Source organism: Staurois parvus, unplaced genomic scaffold, assembly GCF_062004578.1.
Source record: "Staurois parvus isolate SC_StPar_1 unplaced genomic scaffold, SC_StPar_1.0 ptg000818l, whole genome shotgun sequence".
NCBI classification, from domain to species: Eukaryota; Metazoa; Chordata; class Amphibia; order Anura; family Ranidae; genus Staurois; species Staurois parvus.
The window spans coordinates 2,088,872-2,111,323 of NW_028318614.1; the positions used below are offsets into that span (position 1 = coordinate 2,088,872).

General features: G+C 41.4%; 1 protein-coding gene across 1 annotated transcript in view; it reads left to right on the forward strand.

The window, feature by feature from the left end:
* Positions 1–19,129, forward strand: part of SLC5A12 (solute carrier family 5 member 12) — a 56,892-nt gene extending 37,763 nt beyond the window's left edge. The window contains exons 10-15 of the mRNA XM_089654964.1: positions 3,003–3,070; positions 4,216–4,302; positions 6,099–6,298; positions 8,662–8,765; positions 14,377–14,507; positions 16,251–19,129. Coding sequence (XP_089511090.1) covers positions 3,003–3,070; positions 4,216–4,302; positions 6,099–6,298; positions 8,662–8,765; positions 14,377–14,507; positions 16,251–16,412 — 752 coding nt within the window. The 3' untranslated portion in view covers positions 16,413–19,129. The remainder of the gene's footprint in view (positions 1–3,002; positions 3,071–4,215; positions 4,303–6,098; positions 6,299–8,661; positions 8,766–14,376; positions 14,508–16,250) is intronic.
* Positions 19,130–22,452: the final 3,323 nt, after the last annotated feature.

Below are 22,452 nucleotides of genomic sequence, written 5' to 3' on the forward strand. Positions count from 1 at the left end.
AGGGCGTGCAGTTCTGCATGCTTGCTCTGGGTGCTAGATAAACCTGAGCTGGTACTGGGTAAGGTATCAAAAAATAGACTGCTTGACTGCAAGTAAAGTATATATACTGTATTGTCACAGGTTTAGGGTAAATACCCATGCATGAATGAATGAGTCAGTAGAGGAAATCCATTTTTAGTAACAGTGAGTTAACTGCTATGAACATTGAATTGTGGCAACCCAATCTTAACAATTATACCACAAAGGTTGGTGCAATGGCTTAATATTACTAGGTAGATGGTCAGTCTCTCCCACACTGCTAGCAGCAATAATTAAACACAGCAAGCGGCCACTCACCAGTCCAGAGCACACAGAAAACCCAGTCTGGATACATGGCTGTTAGTGTGTCTAATGGCTCTGCATTCAGGGTAAATGTGGCCATGATGTGCATTATAACACTTGTTTCAATGTACCTGAGCCCTAAAGTGAACCTAAAGTTTTAAATACTTGAATATTGATATATTCCTAATAAGTGGTACACTAACTTTAACAAGCCATCACTGACCTCTGTAGCTGCAGGTGCTGTGGAGCAATTTATCCTCAAATTTTACAGCAGGAATTCTAAAGTCATTCAAAACATTCACTTTTGCTTTTCAGCTCAACCCTCCCAGCAAATCACCCTTCTATTACGTTATGTAACAAAAAGTAGGTACTCTGGGAGAGATGGAGGGCAGAGCTGCTGAGAAAGATGACTTGGATGACTTCAGAACTTCTGCTGTTGTTGGAGATAAGGGGGGATGGGAAGCACGGAACAGCTAAAATATACAGAATCCTCACAGAATTAGACACAAATACTAAACCAATGCACATAGTAAAATGGGAAAGAGATATGGGGGTGGTATTGGATGAAGAAAAACAAAAAAAAATAAACAGATTAGTTCACGAAAGTGTAAGTTTGAGAGAAGTAGAAATAAATTATAAATGTTTGACAAGATGGCACATTACACCGAGTGTAGAATGTAAGATAAGTAGGGAAAAATCACAATGGTGTTGGCGAGAGTGTGGGGAAGTGGGGACAGTGTATCATATATGGTGGGAATGTCCAAAAATTCAAATATTCTGGAAAACAATAGTACATTTAATAGAGACCATTACTGAAATGAATATCGGGTTAGATCCAGGGATGTGTTTGTTGCACAGCTCAAGGCTATCAGTTAGCAAATATAAGAAATTGGGTTTAGGGTATTATATGAACGCAGTAAAGAGTCTGATCCCCAAGTATTGGAAGAAAAAAGAAGTACGAAAGGAGGAGGATTGGATAGAAAGAGTAAATTGGATTAGTAAGATGGAGAAGTTATACTATATGCAGGAAGACAAGATGGAGGTTTTTTTCGCGAAATGGGAAAAATGGGAAAAGTTTGTAACAAATGCGAGAAAGTGAAATGTAGAAGGATATAGAATTGATAGATGGATAGGAAATGCTTGCTTTGGGGAAAAAAAAAAGGGTAGTAAAAAATGCAGAGTGGGAGGGGGTTCTGGGGGGGGGGGGGGTACAGTTCTAAGAAGGGGAAAAATAAAGTAATAAGAAACATTGTATATTTATTATGAATGAGACGAAAGTGGGTTTTTTTGTGTTTTTTGTTATTACTGTGAAAAAAATAATAAATATTTAAATTAAAAAAAAAAAAAAAAAGAACTTCTGCTGTGAAATTTGAGAATAAATTGCTCAAAAGTGCCTGAAACTACAGAGTTCACTGAGAGCTTGTTTTACTGCTCGACCACAGAGTTTGCTCAAAGTCAGCCTTCTGATTAAATAATATCAATTGGTTGGAAGCCACTACAAATAAAGAAAAACACAAAATATTTTGCCACTTGCCCTTCGAAAGATTTACCCCCTTGACAATGTAACTATTGGCACTGGCTGGGTGGTGGGGTGATCAAAAGGAGAAAAGGGGTGATCAAAGGGTTAAATGTGGTAATCTGACATGTGCATGTAAAATGTAGTGCTTTCACTCACACTGCGTTGTTCTCTCTTCTCTCTGTGGACTGACAGGGGGGGTGGGGGGAGGGGGGTGCAGGTGCATTCATGATCCAAAATAGAAAGCGATGTAAGGTTACGTCGTTTTGCCCAGAGCTGCTGCTCACCCGCACAAGCTATCATATGGTCTTATGTCATGGCTATAAATTTCATAACTTACAATGTTGAAACTTCAATAAAATAAATAATTTGGAAAAAGGTCAGTCCACCCAAAGATGATACCCAGTTACTGGTAGCTGGTGGCAATTGTAACTACCTGTCAACTTCTTGCGTTTTCCAGTGACTCATAAAGTGACATTTCTAAACTTAGATCAGTAGTCCTTGGTGCAACAGCTTAGCCCCAGTATCTTTTGGTACAGAGCTGTCATTGCATGTGTTAAAATTGGAGCTGTAGCTTCCGCCATGTGAAGGGGGAGGGTAACATTTTTAGGTGTTTATTGTTGTGTTACTTTGCAACCTAGGTTCCTCAAGAGGAGTTGTAGGACTTAAATATCTTGGTATCGCAACTGTTATGCTCAATACTGCCACTGGCAAGACATAACAAACCACTTAAAATTTTAGCTCACATATCTTTTAATCTGCTATAGCCATTGGAAGGACATTTCTCACTCAGGGTTGGATTTATCATTTATTTTATATTACACAGCATAGAACATGGAAATTAAGCATAGGATATGAGAGGTTTGAGAGTGTTCCAGTCTATTAACATCCACCAGTAACTGAAATATTGGTTACAGCTTAATTCATCCTGCTGTGGACTGTAGTAGAGACCATCTCACTCTTTGGTACCTGAAGATAAGTCAGGAGGACCTACAGCAGAAAGAGTTGTGGATGTCTCAGGAGCTATAAGAAAGCAGGGAGTGTTCAACCTTTTAACTTCAGCCTAAAAATACAGTATCAGTTTCAGCTCAACTGACCTTTATAACTGGAAGGTTACATTGTTGTCTTTGTTACAAATGTTTTACCTTCATTTCTAATGCTGCAGGTGTGCTGTTTGGTGCATTGTGTACTGGAATGGCTGTAGTCGCATCATTTATGGGTGGTGTTGTACAGGTAAGTGAGGCTGGCATTCAAAAGCTGAAATTCCAATCTGAGTTTGTTAATATTTTTAATTATTTTTCAAAATGGAGCCCTGCAAGCCAGGAACTGGAACCCATGATATCTGGTTTACTAATATGTATCTGTAAATGTATATATCATGACAAAGTACCTCTGTAAAATATAGTCCTGTTTTTATCTGTACTATATGTTTCCAGCTAATATTACCCTGTTGATATTACAGCATGCAAAGACAGTTTAGACAATTTTGTATGTTCAATATTTGTACCAAGTACTTGGGGATAAACCCTTGGCCTCCTTCACATGGGGCAGACCTGTCAGCAGTCCGCTTGCTCAGGGAGGGTCAACAGGTCCATGTCTGCTCTGCTTATGCAGAATGGACACGGATACAGCCTGCTGACCTCTATGGACAGTCAGATGGAAACGGACCACCTGTCTGTTTCCTTCTGACTGCCATCCAATCTGATCTGATGGACAGAAGGGGAACAGATCCCTATCTATCTCTTTTTGGTGGATTGGAAGAGATAGCATGTCGGCCCGGCATGTGTCCATTTACACCCACAGCACCATAGAGGAGAATAAAGGTTCCGATTGGGTCCAACTGAAAAACAGGCAGGCGGACCCGATCAGAATGTTCGTATGAAAGGGTCTTTCTTGTTCCAGCATGACTGTGCTCCTGGCACAGTCCAAGGCTTGATGGGCTTGGTTGGTTTGATGCTGAAGAAGGCACAACCGCAACAATATTGAATACCTTTGGGATTAATAGGAATGCTGAGGGCAAAGTCTTCCCATCCACCAACAGTGCCTGACTTCACAAATGCTCTTTGGGCTGAATGGGCACAAAGTCCCACAGACACAATCCGAGTGCTTGTGGAAAGCCTTGCAGAAGAATGGACGGTGTTTCAGCCTCAAAAGGGAAGTGGGGGGTGCTAACTCAATATTAATGACAATAGTTCTCAAACAGGATGTCCAAAAGCCAATAAAGGTGAGGGAATCGGTTGTCCACAAACTTTTTGCCATAACTTTTGTATGACAGAATCAATACTTTAAATTATCAATGTTTAACCATGAATGATTTGAATGCTAGCTCGCCTGAAGCCACAACTGTATTCCTATTACTGAAATGTTTGTCTTTCCAGGCCGCTCTTAGCATCCACGGGATGTGTGGTGGCCCCATGTTAGGATTGTTCTCTTTGGGAATTTTGTTCCCATGGACTAATTGGAAGGTAAATTATATATTATACTAATTAGAGTATTTGGTCACTTTAGTTCAAATGTTTTTTTATTGAAAAAATTTTAACAAAACAAGGTATAATGTGACAGTACAGTTCACATTGAGTATAGCAAGGTATGTATTCAGTAGTTTCCCTACCATTTGGCTAGGGACAGCATCAATATAGGTTTTGCTTACCTGAGAGGTATACTTGGTGTAGTGTGAACCAGGATTGGGTAAGGTGTTACGTATAGAGAGAGTAAGGGATAGGAGAGGGTTAGGGGGAGGAGGAGGGGGGGAGTGTATAGGAAGGGGGGAGAACTAAGCACGAGTCAATTACAAAGGTTCTTATATAGTATGGTTATATGGGTATCAATTTACAGTACAGTTGGGGTTTTGTAGCCATCGAGACCATTGGTATTCACATTTCTGATAAGAGGATTTATGAAGTGCTGATCTCTTTTCCATCTCCCATTGAAACTTAAGGTCAGTAAGGAGATCTGAGAGAGAGGGAGTGTTAGACGATTTCCATAATTTGGCAATGTTGATTTTGGAGGCTGCTAATGTGTGTATGATGATAATGTGAGAATCTGTAGGGAATTTTTCGATCCCTATGTGTAGGAGTGCTAAAGCTGGGTTTTATTTGGTCACTTTAATATTCTCTAATAATCATATGTGCTGAGCAATGAGATTGAGAGTGCCACTGTATTATCTTACGATTTTTTCCATTGGAAAGCAAGTGATCATCAACTGGTGGTCATAAGCGCACCACAGGATATACCTAGAAGATTGTCGCTACAATGACCACCCCAGTAGAATGTCAATACATTGGTCCTTATTGAGCATTTGAAGACCAGTGGGGCCAGTGTGATAATAGTCACAATTAATGACCCTATTTAATTTAATGGTTCAAAGAGTAGACAGTATCTAACATTTCCATAGTAACCAGTAATCATATTTCATTTTTTCATGGTTAAGATTCACTTAAGAGAGCTTTTTTGTTGCAAAATGTTACTGAAGTTTTTTAAGTTGTGATTCCTCTTTGAATAACCCCACATACTGTATACTGTATATAACGTGAAGTTTATTTTGTTATTGCCATTAAATATAAAATATAACAGACTTAAACCACAGGAGCTCAGACTGACCAAGGAACAAGTATACACATCCAATCTATTCTGGCATTCACCAGGGTTGCTAGAAAACCAGTCTGGGCCTGGATCTGAGCTAGGCTGCATGATCAGTACACATTTTATAGACAGGGTACCTGCCTAGAGGAAAATAAGAATGGATATCAAGTAATAGGCCCTATAGTCTGTGGATCTGATAGTGGCCATGTGGGTTATGAAGGTCGCCATTGTGCCACAGTTGATTTGTGCACTGTAGTAGCAACAGTCACAGCATATACAGTACATCAAATGCACAAAATGTACTAACAACATTCTGTAATTATGACTATAATTACTGCTTGGTATAAAACCTTAAACAATTATCCATCCAAGTGTAGTTTTGTGTACCTATTACATTATGAATTTCTTAGAATGATATAACTTATCAATCACACTACTGAATTTTGTTAACTTTTCTTTAAAGGGTTAATCCACAGCAAACTGATATCTTAGGTTTTGTTTAGGCCACTTAGGCCAAGTATAATCCATGTACTTGTGTCCATGTGTCTGCATACCTGCTGTGGCCAATATAAGGGGTTCCCACAACGGTGAACAGAAAAATTCTGAAGGACTGCTATATAAAATAGAAAAACTAAAGAAAAGTGGAATGACTAAAATATGTGTTATGTACAATTTGTAGGGAGCTCTGGGAGGTGTCTTGACTGGATTCGTTATGTCATTTTGGGTTGCAATTGGAGCATTTATATATCCTGCTCCAGATGTCAAGACCCTGCCACTATTACTAAGGACAGATGAATGCATTCTACTAAACGTAACTGCCAATGCAACGATGTCTACACCTTTACTTACCACATTGTCTGCTACTACTGCGCCAGAACGGTGAGATTACATATTCTGCTATTTTTATTACTTAGATGTTGAATTTAAAGTTGAACTCAAGGATTACCTTCAGTCTTGCAGAGTTGTAAAGGTTCCTCTCCTGTACTTAAAATGAATATTCCAAGTTCACTGCACACTATGAGCAGTTCACAATGTTCATTAACCATTTGAGTACCAGCTTGTATAACCCCTTCATTGCAAGGCCATTTTTCAGTACTATGATAGTTTGAATGACAATTATTCTGTCATGAAACACTGTACCCAATTAAATTGTATATCATTGCTTGGGACAGGCATTCTTTTAGTTGCAATTAAAATTGAACCAAACACCTTTTTTCATTTTGGATAGAGTAAGGTTATGACCCTTGTCAGGTATTTTTAGACATCTGTGCCCTGTTGGGGAGATATTTTTCACTTCCTGTCCCATAGCCAAAACAGGAAGTGAGGGCAATTCCTGGTTGCACCAGGGTCACTATAACATGTCCACCATTGAAAGATTTCCTCTCTATTACTTTTCTAAGGAGGGCCAAAAATTTTTAATTTCTTTGCACTTTCACTTTTGATGATAATAGTTGACATAACAAATAAAGAAGGTGAATCTCCCTAGCAGGGGCACAGACAGCAATAAAAACCTGACTGGTGTTCTAATTCCTCTTTGCTTTATCCAAAAGCAAAAAAAAAAAAAAAAAAAGGTTTTGCCTTCAGTTAGGGCTCATTCACATGTGAGGTTTGGGGGGCAGTAAAACCAGGCGGTTAGGACAATAACATATAGCCACTCACCGCTGTACACATGCTGTGCTTTGAGGTGCCAAAATATTATAACCGCATGTCACATTCAATGGGTGGTCTCCAAATGTGTCTTATGCAGTGCTACAGGGCTGCGCCCCAACCATGTGCAATGCAAGCAATATAGGTACCTTAGTTTGGGAATTATAGGGTTAAATCAGGCAGTAAGAAGGCTAAAATTGGGTAATGTATTGTGTTTTAATTAACTTTATTGTTTTTTTCACTGACATTTTGAGCTTCCTAGACCTTTGCGTTAATATTGTGTGACATTAAAAAATTGGAACTACCACTATTTTATGCTCTAGGACACAGGTGTCAAACTGACAGCCATCCAGCTGTTGCGAAACTACAAGTCCCATGAGGCATTGCAAGATTGACAGTAACAAGCATGACTCCCAAAGGTATAGGCATGGTGGAATTTGCAGTTCACAACAGCTGGAGGGCCGCCAGTTTGACACCCCTGCTCTAGGGTGTCTGCTTTCAGAAAATATATGTTTTGGTGTAGGTAATCTTCAGGCCTAAAATTATTTTTTAAATGTGTGCAAACAATGCAAAACTGGCTCTGGCAGCAAAAAGGTGTAATACAGACCTTGCTCCGGCAGGGTCCCTTACGTGGTTTGACCAGTTCCACAAAGCCTTCTCACCAAGACAAGGTCACACTCCAGGCCCTGCATTGTACATGATTGCAGAAAAAAAGGAGAGCGCCTGGCGAAGCGGGGGTAAACTTAGTAATACAGCCTTTTATGAGTGTTTAACCCTTGCAGTGTGGCGGGGGGGAGATGGGCTTTAATATGCTATGGGGGAGATTTACTAAAAGGGGAGCACTCAGAATCTGGTGCAGCTGTGCATGGTAGCCAATCAGCTTCTAACCTAAGCTTGTTCAATTAAGCTTTGATAATAAAACCTGGAAGCTGATTGGTTTCTGTGTAGAGCTGCACCAAATTCTTATGCACCACTTTTAAAAGAGAAGTATGAGATTTTGTCTTTTTCCCAAATCATGCTTACCTAGGTTCTCACAGACGCTCTGAGCAGAGAGCGATGACTGTCAGTCACCGCTCTCTGCTCTGCCATCCCCCAAGATCACTGGAGCGCTGGGCTGTGGAGGGGGGGAGTTAGCTCGTTGAGAGGCCGAGCCAAGTGCAGCTCCAGACATCAGCTGACAGTGGGATTCAGCCTGCTGTCAGCTGAAAACAGATCACAGGAGTGCAGAACAAGCTGCACTCCTGTGATCCACAGGAGAAGTACAGTCTAAAGAGCTTTGGCTGTACTTCTTTAATAAATCTCCCCCTATGAATGAAAGGCCCTGAGCTAACGCCCATTCATTCATAGTAAGTCCTCAGGCTTCCAGTGACATTGGCCATCATCCAAATTTAAAGACTGAAGACTGAAGAAATCTTGTGGAGAAAGATAAGTATGGCTGGGGACTACAGTGGATTGAAGGTGAATATTGCAAGCCTATTTACACAATGCTGGATTTGGGTTAGATTATTGTTATCAAGATGCAGTTGAAATTACTTAGGCAATGAAGAATACGGTAGTTCTGTTCATGTTAGCAATTATATTTTCTTTCTCTACAGGTCTGTTTTGGCAGATAACTGGTACAGTATATCTTACCTCTACTACAGTGCTGTTGGCTATATAAGCTGCACCGTTGTAGGATTATTGATCAGTTTTATAACAGGTGAGAATTCTGTCTGCTTATATTTTATTAGTTAAGAACTCTGCCTGTAAACTCCCTTAATGGCAGTTGAATTTTAGAGGCACAACAAAAATATACTCACTCATTGTTATGTGGAAGAAAATAAATCAACAGAGCTATGCCTTTTTCGAAGCATCCTATATTAAAGCAGGTCAGAATCAAGTGTGAAGGAAGTGTCCAGTAGGGGTTTCCCAAGCACCACTTATAAAAATAAAAAATCAGTGGCCATCCTATAAAGGTGGTCACAGAAAATCAGTGGCCATACAATAAGGGTGGTCAAAGAAAATCAGTGGCCATCCAATAGGGGTGGTCACAGAAAATCAGTGGCCATACTATAAGAGTGGTCACAGAAAATCAATGGCCATACTTTAACCTCCCTGGCGGTATTCCCGAGTATAGCTCGGGGTAAAGTTTCAGTACCACAAGTGGTAACCCCGAGCTACACTCGGGCTTACCATGCGGCGCTGCTCTGGGATCCCTCCATCACTTACCTTGTCCTGCGCTCCCACGATGTCCCTTCTGCAGTGTCCCTGGCAATGTAATCCAGCCGATGCCGGCATCTGTCATCTGGGTTCCGTTCCCTGCGAGCGTCGGGACGTATGGGGGACGGAACGGTGGGAAATTTGAAAATGACAAAAAGTGACATTCACTAAAATAAATCAACAGAGCTATGCCTTTTTCGAAGCATGTTATATTAAAGCAGGTCAGAATCAAGTGTGAAGGAAGTCTCCAGTAGGGGTTTCCCAAGCACCACTTATAAAAATAAAAAATCAGTGGCCATCCTATAAAGGTGGTCACAGAAAATCAGTGGCCATACAATAAGGGTGGTCACAGAAAATCAGTGGCCATCCAATAAGGGTGGTCAAAGAAAATCAGTGGCCATCCAATAGGGGTGGTCACAGAAAATCAGTGGCCATACTAGAAGAGTGGTGACAGAAAATCAATGGCCATACTTTAACCTCCCTGGTGGTATTCCCGAGTGTAGCTCGGGGTAAAGTTTCAGTACCACAAGCGGTAACCCCGAGCTACACTCGGGCTTACCATGCGGCGCTGCTCTGGGATCCCTCGATCACTTACCTTGTCCTACGCTCCCGCGATGTCCCTCCTGCAGTGTCCCCGGCAATGTAATCCGGCCGATGCCGGCATCTGTCATCTGGGTTCTGTTCCCTGCGAGCGTCGGGACGCACGGGGGACGAAACGGTGGGAAATTTGAAAATGACAAAAAGTGACATTCACTAAATACACTAAAATCACATAGTAAAACATTACTGTACCAAATCATTTCACATACATTTTGTCCCGAGTGCTTTGTTCTGTGCCCTGCCTGCATTTTTACTGTTCTTTCTGCCTGGAAAATGAGAAACATCCATGGTGTCCAAAAAGTGTCCCTTTAGGTCAAAAGCGGGTTTAGATCAGCTAGAGAACAGCGATAGTAAATCAGAACCACTTGCAGAATTGAGTGATAATGATTCGTGGGGAAATTCGTCATCAGACACTGAAAACGATTTTGCGACTTTGCTCAGTGATATGCGAACTTGGTGCTATATTTCAAATTTCAGTGTTTTTGGTTTGATTATATTATTGAATTAAATTTATTATTATTATATTATTATTTTTTATGATTATTTATTAAATTATAATTTATGATTTCGTGTTTCAAGTTTTATCCTACCCGGGATGTTTACTAGACTCTTGTTCGGACAGATTTCAGTGAGTTATTCCTAAAAATGACAGGCCTACAATAAAAAAAAACATATTTCCATGCAAAAAAATGTACCGCTTTGAGCACAGAAATATGGACATAATCATACCGCTAGGGAGCTTTAGAGTGATCATAGAAATTATTGCAGTGTTATTTCCATCCACAGTTATAATATAACCTTCAATAACATCAGTGCCTGTGGGGGTAAATTCAATAACTACTTCCCCATATAAATCAAAATATATAGTATAATAAGTTAAGACACAATAAAACTGTGGAGGGGCTGCAATCTCTCAACGTGTTTGTTGATGCGCTTTTTCAGGAGAGGGGTATTCTAGATGGTACAGAAGAAAAAACAACAAACATGTAGTGACCAGTACATAGAGGCTGATTTACTAAAACTGGAGAGTACAAAATCTGGTGCAGCTCTTTAGAGAAAGCAATCAGCTTCCAAGTTTTTCATCAAAGCTTAATTGAACAAGCTGAAGTGATGAATGGGAGCGCTAAAAAGAAGTCTGCTTTGTGGTAGTCTTGTGAGATCCTCTAGTGCAGTGGTCGGCAAGCCGCGGCTCGCGAGCCACATGCGGCTCTTTACACATTTTAATGCGGCTCTTCTGTGTGCCGGGCGCCCGCACCCCTCCCTCCTCTCGGGCGGCCGCCCCAAAAGTCAGGATTCTGCAGCTAGCCCAGCAATGGGCAAACTACGGCCCGCGGGCCGTATACGGCCTGGCGGACCTTTTAATCCCGCGGAGCGTGGCAAACATTGGCTGTCAGGATGTAGGCGGAGCAGCGTGATGAACTCCTCTCCTCTCACGGTCCGCCCTGAAGACCGGAACGGCGCGGGAACACGGCGAGAGGAACGCGCGGAGCAAAGGTAAGTGAATTGACACAATATGGGGAATGAATTACTATAGGAGGGATGAATTACTATGGGGGATGAATTACTATGGGGGATGAATTACTATATGGGGGATGAATTACTATGGGGGATGAATTACTATATGGGGGATGAATTACTATGGGGGATGAATTACTATATGGGGGATGAATTACTATGGGGGATGAATTACTATATGGGGGATTAATTACTATGGGGGATGAATTACTATATGGGGGATGAATTACTATGGGGGATGAATTACTATATGGGGGATGAATTACTATATGGGGGATGAATTACTATATGGGGGATGAATTACTATGGGGGATGAATTACTATATGGGGGATGAATTACTATGGGGGATGAATTACTTTATGGGGGATGTATTTTCAGTTTTAAAAATGTGGCTCTCAAAATAAATTTCAATCGTGGTTTTGGCGAGATTTGGCTCAGTTGAAAAAAAAGGTTGCCCACCACTGCTCTAGTGTCATTCCCACAGCTGTAGTCAATGTCAGTCTCCCACTTCACCTGGTTCCTTTGATTTTCCCAAACATTATTTCCTTCTCCAGTGTTCTCTCTCTTCTGACAGTGTGACCAAAATAGGACAGTCACAACGTCATCATTTGAGCGTCTAGTGACATAGTTAGTTTGGTCTCTTCCAAAATCCATCTATTAGTTCTATGGGCTGTCCACGGCACACATATAATTCTTCTCCAGCATCAAGGGGATCAAATACTTTCCCTCATGAACATGCAGATCAGTCATCATATGTTAGACGTGCATTTCTGCTGAATTTGTTGTTGCTATTCTGTCTCAGAGTTACAATAAATCTACCATTCGATTATATTTATAGGTATGAATAAACATAATCCATGCAAGATCCAACAATAATAGTGATAGTATATTTCTGCTAATAAATTACACATGTAATATTCATATAAAAATGTTTAAAAAATGCATTCGGATGTACAGATACAGCACACCTCTCAATCCCTAAGAAAGATCTAAGCTCCACATTCTGGACCAAGTCCTATTCCCCGTCCACTCCTGCACCCAGCTAACCCATGTTGAGGGCATGTAACCTGGCATGGCTCCTTTCCTGGGCAGCCAGGCTACATGCTCATTGAAGGGTCTGTTATGGATTTTAGGAGTGCCCCATACTTTTTTTGCACAGGGTACCCCAACGGGTCCAATATGGATTTTAGGAGGGAAGACCCCAACATTTTTTATTTGTTTTTTTTTTGTTTTTGCATGCCCCTTAACCCACTCATGATGGAGGGTAAAACAAATTCTAATGCCTGAACACATTTTTGCAACTTTGACATGTCGTAGGAAAACAGTACATATCATTGCAACTATTTAGTGTACCCAAATGAATTATACCTTGTTTTTTTAAGGACACATTAGGCTTTCATTTGATTATAACTCATGATAGATATGTCACAATTTTTTTATTATCAAAGAAAAACTAGCGCAAAATAGCAACACAATAAATTAAAATAAAAAATAGCTGTATATTTCTTGCTATTACCATAGCCTACTGCCAAAGAACAGCCCACAATAAATTCTTCTGCTCTTGGCGATTGCAGTGATGCCACATACTGAATGTGTATGTTATTTGCTCTTTGTACCCATAGTAGGGCCCAGAAACAAAAGTATGAATTTTGTTTTGGTTTTTTTAAACCTACCTAAAGCACATGGACACTGATACTCACAATGATACTAAAAAATTTTTTTTTTAAATCTCACCTAAAATACACTGGCCCTGGCATTTGACCCTGATTTTTTTTCACTCTGACCGTGACCCTTGACCATAACATTGACCCTCACCCCAGCTGACCCTGACCTAGATCAAACCATGATCTTGCTCTTACTTCTTTCTTTCTTTTTTACACATACTTCTATGTACAATGTATCTTTTTCTCCATTTAAGAAGAGAAACACTCTTAGTATTAAGGTAAAAAACCTTCAGCATGCAGCTCTCCCCCCCCCCCCCCCCATTGGTTCCTACTGCTGTTAATCACAACCAGTGAGACAGGGGCTCAGGAGTGGCATGCACATGTGCCCTCATAGCAAGTGCCTTGCGATGGTGGGCAATCAACAGGGAGAAGGGGCCAGGAGCACCGGCGGGGGACCCCAGAAAATGAGGATCGGGCAGCCCTGTGCAAAACCATTACACAGAGCGTAAGTGTGACATGTTTGTTTGTTTTTTTAAATAAAATATTAACCTTTACAATCATTTTAATGTATGTAGTCGTCCCTCATAACTGAGGTCCAGTTGATATGTTACACTTACATAATTTTACAACTAATTACATCAGCAAATGTTTTAAGACACCTTTTCATGGGATTAAGTATTGTAAGCAGCAATTTTACTAATCTCTTTCTAGAATGAAAGCGTACGTAAACCCTAACATTGTAAAACAATCCCTTCAGTTTAAAACAGAAATGAAAAGCAAAACATTTGTGTATATCTACCTGATTTCCTTTTTTTTATATAAATGATCACATTCCCTCTGTTCCCAGCAGCACACAGTGGTGGTGGTTGGAGAAGGGGGGAGGGAGCAGCACACTGGTCTTCCCATTGATAGGCTGTGCAAGGGAGGGGGGAGGAGGGGACTGTCAGTATAAGTCTGATCATGGAAGGAGAGCTGGCTGAGTTCTAAGCACAGCTAGAGACCTGACCATGCTGTGTTCTCCTGCCTAGTGTGGTCAGTTTTTATTGGAAAGCAGAGAGACTGGCAGGAACACCAGGGATTTAACACAAAAGGAAGCAAAACAAAGATAACAGGATACTTTTTTCATACAAGTACATGGTACAACAGGCACATATCAGGAATATGAAATGTTGGGTTTACATATTCTTTAAGTAGATTTAGTCCTCTTAGTAAATTTTTAAATGGTAGAGGTGCAAAGAATGATACAATGTACTCTAAATAATAACGTGAGCATGAAGCAAGTTGCTTGTAAATCAACAAAAATAAAATGTATTTGTTTAAATGTCACAAAGGTCCCCAACATGGAAAGAATATTAGGCCACTGCTGATAAGACCAGTCTGCAATCTGGTCTGCTTCTGGTCAGAGAAGTACAAGAAAAAGTGTTGGTGCGGAGTTCCCCATGATGAACCTGATGAAGAGCTGGTGAGTGTTCTTCTAATAGACAGACCAGGGTTTAGAACTGAAAAGTCTCACCTGTCTCTGGGCCAAGGCTTTCTAATATTCTGTGATCCGTGGACTATTTTAAACCATCCACTATGCATTTTACTTTGGCCCACTCCTCTCATTGAGTGGACACAGATTGTGTGAACACTTAGTTGCTGCTTCACTATATTTTCATCTGGCATATTTGGTCATTTACTGCTTCTCATCAATGTTTTGCTCTTTGATCTTCCTATCTGCTCTCCTTAGTTTATTTTTTAAAGTGTTACTAAACCCACAACAGTAAAATCAATCTATAAATGCAGGAAAGCATGCTTGTTGTACCTACTTTGGAACCTAAAGGGTTAATCCTCCACATTGTGTAAAAAGAATGTTAGATCCTGTCTTCTCTGAGTCTCTCCTTGTTCCACAGTCCCTAATCCATCTGCTGATAGTACAGAGCTCTAGGGGTCATTCTGCTCATGCTCAGTTTAGTGTGTATAGCTAGAGAAGTTTTTTTTAACTTTGGGAGGGCGCGTGTGATCAGCACAGGGCCAATTGGCACTGTCCAGACAGAGGGTCAGGGGTTATGCTATCTTAGGACAGACAGAGGAGAATGAAAACTCCTCCTACAAGCTTTATCCAGTGCTCTGCTGGACACTGATAGAAGTCACAAGACTGCTCTAACTGCTGATAAGAGAAAGTAATATAGCAGATATTTACTAAAATAATTGCATTTCCATGTTCTGTGTACTGTGGGAGATAAATGCAGGGTCCTGGGTTTAGTAGCACTTTAATAGCAAAATGCAACAACACTTTAGTTAAAGAGCTTCTCAACCATCTTCATCTTTGTATCTGGCTCTGCCTTCTTCACAATGGCATTCTCCAATGTTGCTTTCTTTATCTTCATGGCATTTTTAACTATCTATCCCTCTGAGGCTTTCCCCAGTATTCCTCAATGTTAGGTGCCAACAGTCAATATAATTGTTCTTCTTCAAACCATACCAGCTCACAAAGTCTATTCCACTAGCTGTGTCTGAGGCATTCCTTGCTTAAAGTGTATGAAAAGACAAGACTTTTCTTTTTGATTTTGGATAAAGTAGAGAATAGTTAGACCCTTCTTCTGGTTTTTATAGTTGTCCGTGTTCTTGCTAGTGAGATTCACTACCTCTGTTTTTCCTGGTGACCATTGCTGCTGGACTGAAAGTGATGGAAAATCAAACATTTTGAGTCATCACCAGGGTAGAAATAGAGAGGAAATCATCCAATGAGGAATCTTGTTCTGAGGACAACTGGTTAAGAGGGGATTTCTCTCACTTTGGAGATATTTCTTTTCTCTTAGCCAGGCCATACACACACATGTAAATGTTGTGTAATTCCTGATGAACCAGTCATAATTTGCTAAGTGGTTTAATACCTTTTGACCCTTAATGGTTTTAATTTAAGCATCTTCCAGACTTAGAATGGTTATACCACCTTAATAAGCACAGGATTCCTATTATTTCATAGGCTGAGATGATATAATCAAAGTTACTGGATTGAAGTTCATAAACTGATCTTTGAGTGAAAAATGGGGATAGCTTTTTTTGAAAAATATACTGTTGTCGAATATTGTGACGTGTTAGGAAATGTTTAATGCAGGTCCACTTAAAGGGCTTGCTTTTGTCATCATGCAAAAATTTGCCATTACTAGAAAAACCTCTTACTAATGTCTGCAAATACTTTCTACATATCTGCTTTTTATAGGATCATAATGGTTTGAAGAAAGACATTTCAATGATGCCAGTGACAGACAAACCAGAAGAACAAGTGTGTGAAAATGACTCCATCCGAAAACCTCCACCTGGCTATAATGAAGAAGAAAAATCATATACAAATACGAATGTAGATAAAGAATGTCATATGTAATAGCACAATGCCCATTCTGTTTACTGCAGCACTGGGAGGTGTGCAGCATCCATAAGATGTTCAATGCATTTGAGTGTTTCTCTGCTGAATCTTCATCATTTATTTATACACTGGAAGTGCTGCTGTGAATGGCATCAACTGTATAGTATTTATCCTTTTTTATGCATCCTACAGTTCATGTAATTTACAACAGCAAAATAATAGCTGGAGGGTTGAAAATCAGAAATACTTAAGGAATTACATTTTTGTTGCTAAATATGAGATGAAAGGCACCTTTAGAATGTGATACACTTGTAGCACTCACACCTGAAAGGCCCCGGATAGCCAGGCACACAGCAAGAGTCACGGTTTCCAGCTCAGTAAACAGTCTAGGGGCTGGGGTTTTTTTTTACATTTTTTGTTGAATAAACATGGATGGGGTACAGGGAACTCTGGGATACTCCATTAACACTGTACAGTAATAAGAAGACACTCTTCACTTTGTAACTATATAGAACAGTCCCTTTGGAAGAAGCCAAGAGGTTGGAGAGCATTGAGAAACCATACAAAATGTCCTGGTCCTTCCTATATCAGCCAGTCATTTCTCCTGTGAACTCTCCAGACCAGGTCCTCAGGGAAATTCCTTAATTAGTTCCAGATTTTCAGCAAGACAGGCCATCCAGCTCTGGCATACCTGGGACCTCAATGAGCACATGTAGAACTTCAGCTGGGCTTCCTAGAATAGCAGCAGCCCTTTAGCCTAAGAACTTCTCCTCCTAGACAAGAACAAGGCAGCTCCAGACCCCAGCCTATTTATGTACTCAACAGCCACCTACTGGTCACTCTCCCCCAGGGATTGGCTGAGACAACATAAATATTCAGTTTGATGATTTGCCTTTCCAGCCCACTACATTCTAGCATTCTCCAAAAGGCAAGGAAAACAATTAAAGCAGTCAGTGAAGTCCAGGACAGCTCAAAACAATCACACTCTGCTCCACTCATTACAGAGTAAAAAAACTAAATTTACTTAACCAACCTAGCAACCTATCTAAGAGGGTGCTACACATACACAATTGAATACCCAATACTTCCAGGGTTTCAGCAGGTACCAAGATGTTCATGCAATTAATATGTACATATAAATTCCTCCTAGAGTGCACAATCCAGGCCTTATGCAAGGCCACAAATATTCAAAGCCTTCCCCCCTACTCCAACCATTACTAGCTCCATTGTTATTGGGGTTTTTTCTCCCTGGTTGTGATGATCCGACATTGCTTTGAACACAATTCCAGCTCTGGACTAGCAATACATTTATTGGAGCCAAAAAAAACTGCCTCTCTCTCTTCATTGTACCCAAGACATGTCGATTCAGACAATCCCAATTTGTTTAAAACGTGGCTTGCATAAAGAGTGGCAGAATGTAAACTTTACACATAGTAATTGCACACTATTAATTCAACATATTTTTAAAATCAAACATCTATCTATTGGGTACAAGTTTGGGTCCAGCATTGGAAAATTGGTTGCTCGTTATGAGAGAGGGATGTCTTACCCTAGGCCCCCATCACATTAGCCCTCCCACTAACCCTACCCAATGTAAATTTAAAGTTTATGTATAGACAAAATATTTTTATTTCATTTTGGATAAAGTAGAGAATAGATAAAACTCCTTTCAGATAATTTTTTTTGTTGCCTGTGTCCCATTGGGGACATTTCCCTTCACCCCCTGTACAGGAAATGTAACAAATTTAAAGGGATTCCCTTTTTATATGGCGTTGTCCCCGTTGGAAGAATTACATTCACCACCAATTTTTGGATTTCCAATAACTTTCTATCTTGGTGACTAAGCCATCTATTCGATATCAGTACCGGTACTTTTCAGGCTCATGATGTGGATGGTCAGTAGTTCCTCTTGCAGTCAAATTATAGCTTTGTGATAAAACACAATACACACAAGGACTTGGGCTGTGTTAATACTTTTCTGCACAACCATTAAAAGCATTCACCACAGAGGTGAATAGAGTTTTCATTGCTCAAGGATAAATCTGTACCCGCTATACATACCAACCTCTCTATGCCAGTAAAGCTGGCCATACACATGGCAACTTCTTAGTCATTTGCAATAACCAGCTAAATCAATAGGGGCAACCCACCAACATCACTTCCACATAAATATTTTTTATTGGTAGATTGCCTTGATCCGTTCAATTATTTTTGCAGCTGAAACTTGATTTAAAAATAAGTAAAAATAGCTATCTTGTGTATGGCCAACATAATGGATATGTTTCTGCTTTCATTTCATTTATGGATGTATTTTAACATCATACTAGCTCTATTGGCATGTTTGATGGCCTTTTTTGAACTCCATTCCCTTTACAACTGGAATGTATCATCATCATTTTTATGAAACACCAGGGCAGAATGAGTTATTAACAAAGATCTATTGTCTACTTTATATGATAAGTGACCATAATGCCATACAATTCGCCAGTCTAAAGGCTGTAGAAGAAAATATGGCAACATGTTATTTGAGCTGCAGGGAGATTTGTAACTCTTCTTAGCAGCTGAACATTTTTCTCTTTTTCATACTATACCAGTGGATTTAGCCATGAGAGTGGCCAGGCAAGTCAAAAATAAGATTTAAAACATGCAAGTTGTTTTTAAAGAATGCTTCCAAATTATAACTCGTATCCAGACATTGTTTAGGAACAGCCAAAATAAAAGTTATTTTAAAAGAATTCTTGGTTCAGCCTTGTGAATGTTTGGGTTATTTGGACGAAAGAACTAAAAAAAACAGGTTGTTTTTTCTAAACTGTGGTATGTAATCAGTAGTAACCTGGGTTTGGTTAGGGAATCTGAACCCTATTGGAGTCAATTGGAGTTGAATCCTAACAAAAGAAAAAAAGAAAAGGCCATTTTCTAGACTAATAGGCATGAAATTAACAAAAAATGGCATGGTGGATGAGCACTGCCCTGGGAAACATGGATGTAGGCAGCTTTAACAACCATTGGTAGTACAGGAAACCAATGGTAGTAACACGGGTAAATGTTTGGGTGCCGGTCTGAATGCTCAAACAGTTAGGGTCCTTTCACACACGTGTTCTATATATCCATTTTTCATCTGTCTGTTTACGGATGAACAACGGACACCCATGTATTTCTATGGACTAAAGGATGTAAACAGATGAGACATGTTTGTTATGTAAAAAAAGTCCTTTAGAATCAATTTAATAGTTGCTCTGATACAGCCTATTAATTTTCAAATCAAACTGTTAATTTTCTTTGGTTTCCTGTTTGTAAGATCAGTGGCTGCTATGCCTCCTATTCCCTCAGCCACTGGTCTTGGCACATCTCTTCTGTAGTTCCTTCCCCAAGAAGCAGTGATGTAATTCAGCCCCGCTTGCAGTGGTGGGCGTACTAAGACTATTAGATATATTCAACATGTACAGGCCTAGTGTACCCACCCGCATTCAATGCAATTCCCTGTGGTTGATTGGAACTGTAATTTCCTTTTACTGCAGAGAGAGAGAAGAGGGTATGATGTAATCCCTGCTGTTACACCTCCTCTTAACTGTTTAGTGTTTTGTGTAGGGGCGTATTAATGGATAATTTTTTGCCTGTCCTGGAATTCTTCTTTAACCAGTTGCCGACCGCAGATAGCCGAATGATGGCTAGACTGCGGCCGGCCAGTTCTGGGAAGGCGTCATATGACGTCCTCCCAGAGCGCGCGCCCCAGGGTGCGCGCCCCCCAGGGTGCGCACCCGGCGATCTCCGTGATCGCTGTGTCCTACGGACACAGCTGATCACGTGATGTGGTAAAAGGCCAATCACAGCGGCTTTTTACCATGTGATCAGCCGTGTCCAATGACACGCTGATCACAGGGAAATACAACTGCCGGTTCTCGGCAGTACTTTCCCCACGTTCTGACAGTGTGAGGAAAGTGCAGCCGAGAACCAGCAATTGCATTTCCCTGTGATCAGCGTGTCATTGGAGCAGGGATCGGCACCGATCATCAGGGCACTGATCATTAGTGCCCTGATGATCGGTGCCCAGCAGTGCCACCCACCAGTTCCACCCAACTGTGCCCAGCAGTGCCGCCCACCAGTGCCCAGTGGTGCCACCCACCAGTGCCCAGCAGTGCCAACCACCTGTGCCCATCAGTGCCACCCACCTGTGTCACCCACCTGTGCCCATCAGTGCCACCCACCTGTGCCCATCAGTGCAGCCCAGCAATGCTGCCAGTCAGTGCCCAGCAGTTGTGCCAGTCAGTGCCCAGCAGTTGTGCCAGTCAGTGCCCAGCAGTTGTGCCAGTTAGTGCCCAGTAGTGCCGCCAGTCAGTGCCCAGCAGTGGCGCCAGTCAGTGCCGCCAATCAGTGCTGACTATCAGTACCCATCATCGATGCCGCCTATCAGTTCCACCTATCAGTGCCGCCTATCCATGCCACCTCATTAGTGCTGCCTATCAGTGCCGCCTATCAGTGCCACCTATCAGTGCTCTTCAGTGCTGCCTATCAGTGCTCTTCAGTGCTGCCTATCAGTGCCCATCAGTGCTGCCTATCAGTGCCCATCAGTACTGCCTATCAGTGCCCATCAGTGTTTCCTATCAGTGCAGCCTCATCAACGCACATCAGTAAAGGAGAAAGATTACCTGTTTGCAAAATTTTATAATAGAAACAAAGAAACCTTTTTTTTTTTTTTTTTGCTCTTTTTTTGTTTATAGCGCAAAAAGTAAAACACCCAGCGGCAAGTAAATACCACCAAAAGAAAGCTCTATTTGTGAGAAAAAAAATTATAATAATTTCATATGGGTACAATGTTGCATGACCACACAATTGACATTCAAAGTGCGACAGCGCTGAAAGCTGAAAATTGGCCTGGTAAGGACGGGGGTATAAGTGCCCCGTAGGCAAGTGGTTAAGGTCCCCCCCCCACTTCAAGGGTAAAGTCTAAATACCTTTTATCATCAGCAGTTAGAGAAGTCTTGTGACTTCTATCAGTGTCCAGCCGAGCACCAGTTAAAGCTTCTAGGAGGAGTTTTCTTTCTGCTCTAGGAGGATGCAGAACCCCTGACCTCTGTGTGGACAGTGCTTATTGGCCCTGCGCTGATCACATGCACTTTCCCAAGAAAAAAAAAAACCTCTCTACAAATACACACCAAACTGAGCATGTGCAGAGTGACTCCACAGATATGTCTTATCAGGAGATAAGAGGGGGGCACTGAAAGAAGGGGAGGATCAGATAATTCAGGATCAAACAGCGTTTTTACACAATGCAGAGGATTAACCCTTTAGGTTCCACAGTGAGTATAACAAGCATGCCTTACTGCATATACAGACTGATTTTATAGTTGTGGGTTTAGTAAAACTTTAAAGACCAACTCAAGTTAACTTTTTTAAGCAGTTACGGCGACAGTTTTTTCTATTTAGGTGAAAAAGGATAAAACCATATAAATAAAAGCTGACTGTTAGTAACCCTTTAACCCTTGCAGCATGAGGGCCCCACAGCAGGGATATTTTTTGTTGGTTCCCTAAAGATTGGCTTTAACTAGTTGCCGACCGCAGAGAGCCGAATGACGGCTGCACTGCGGCCAGCCAGTTCCGGGTGGACGTCATATGACGTCCTCCCAGAACGCGCTCTCCTGCGCGGCCCAGGGGGCACGCACCCGGTGATCTCCGTGAATGCTGTGTCCTACGGACACAGCTGATCACGTGATGTGGTAAAAGGCCAATCACAGCGGCCTTTTACCACGTGATCAGCGGTGTCCAATGACACGCTGATCAGAGGGAAATGCAAGTGCCGGTTCTCGGCTGCACTTTCCTCATGCTGTCAGATCGTGAGGAAAGTACTGCCGAGAACCGGCAGTTGTCAGAGCGGGGATCGGCACCGATCATCAGGGCACTGATGATCAGTGCCCTGATGATCGGTGCCCAGCAGTGCCACCCGCAAGTTCCGCCCACCTGTGCCCAGCAGTGCGCCCACTAGCTCCGCCCACCTGTACCCAGCAGGGCACCCACCTGTGCCACTCTGCAGTGTCACACACCTGTGCCCAGAAGTGCCACC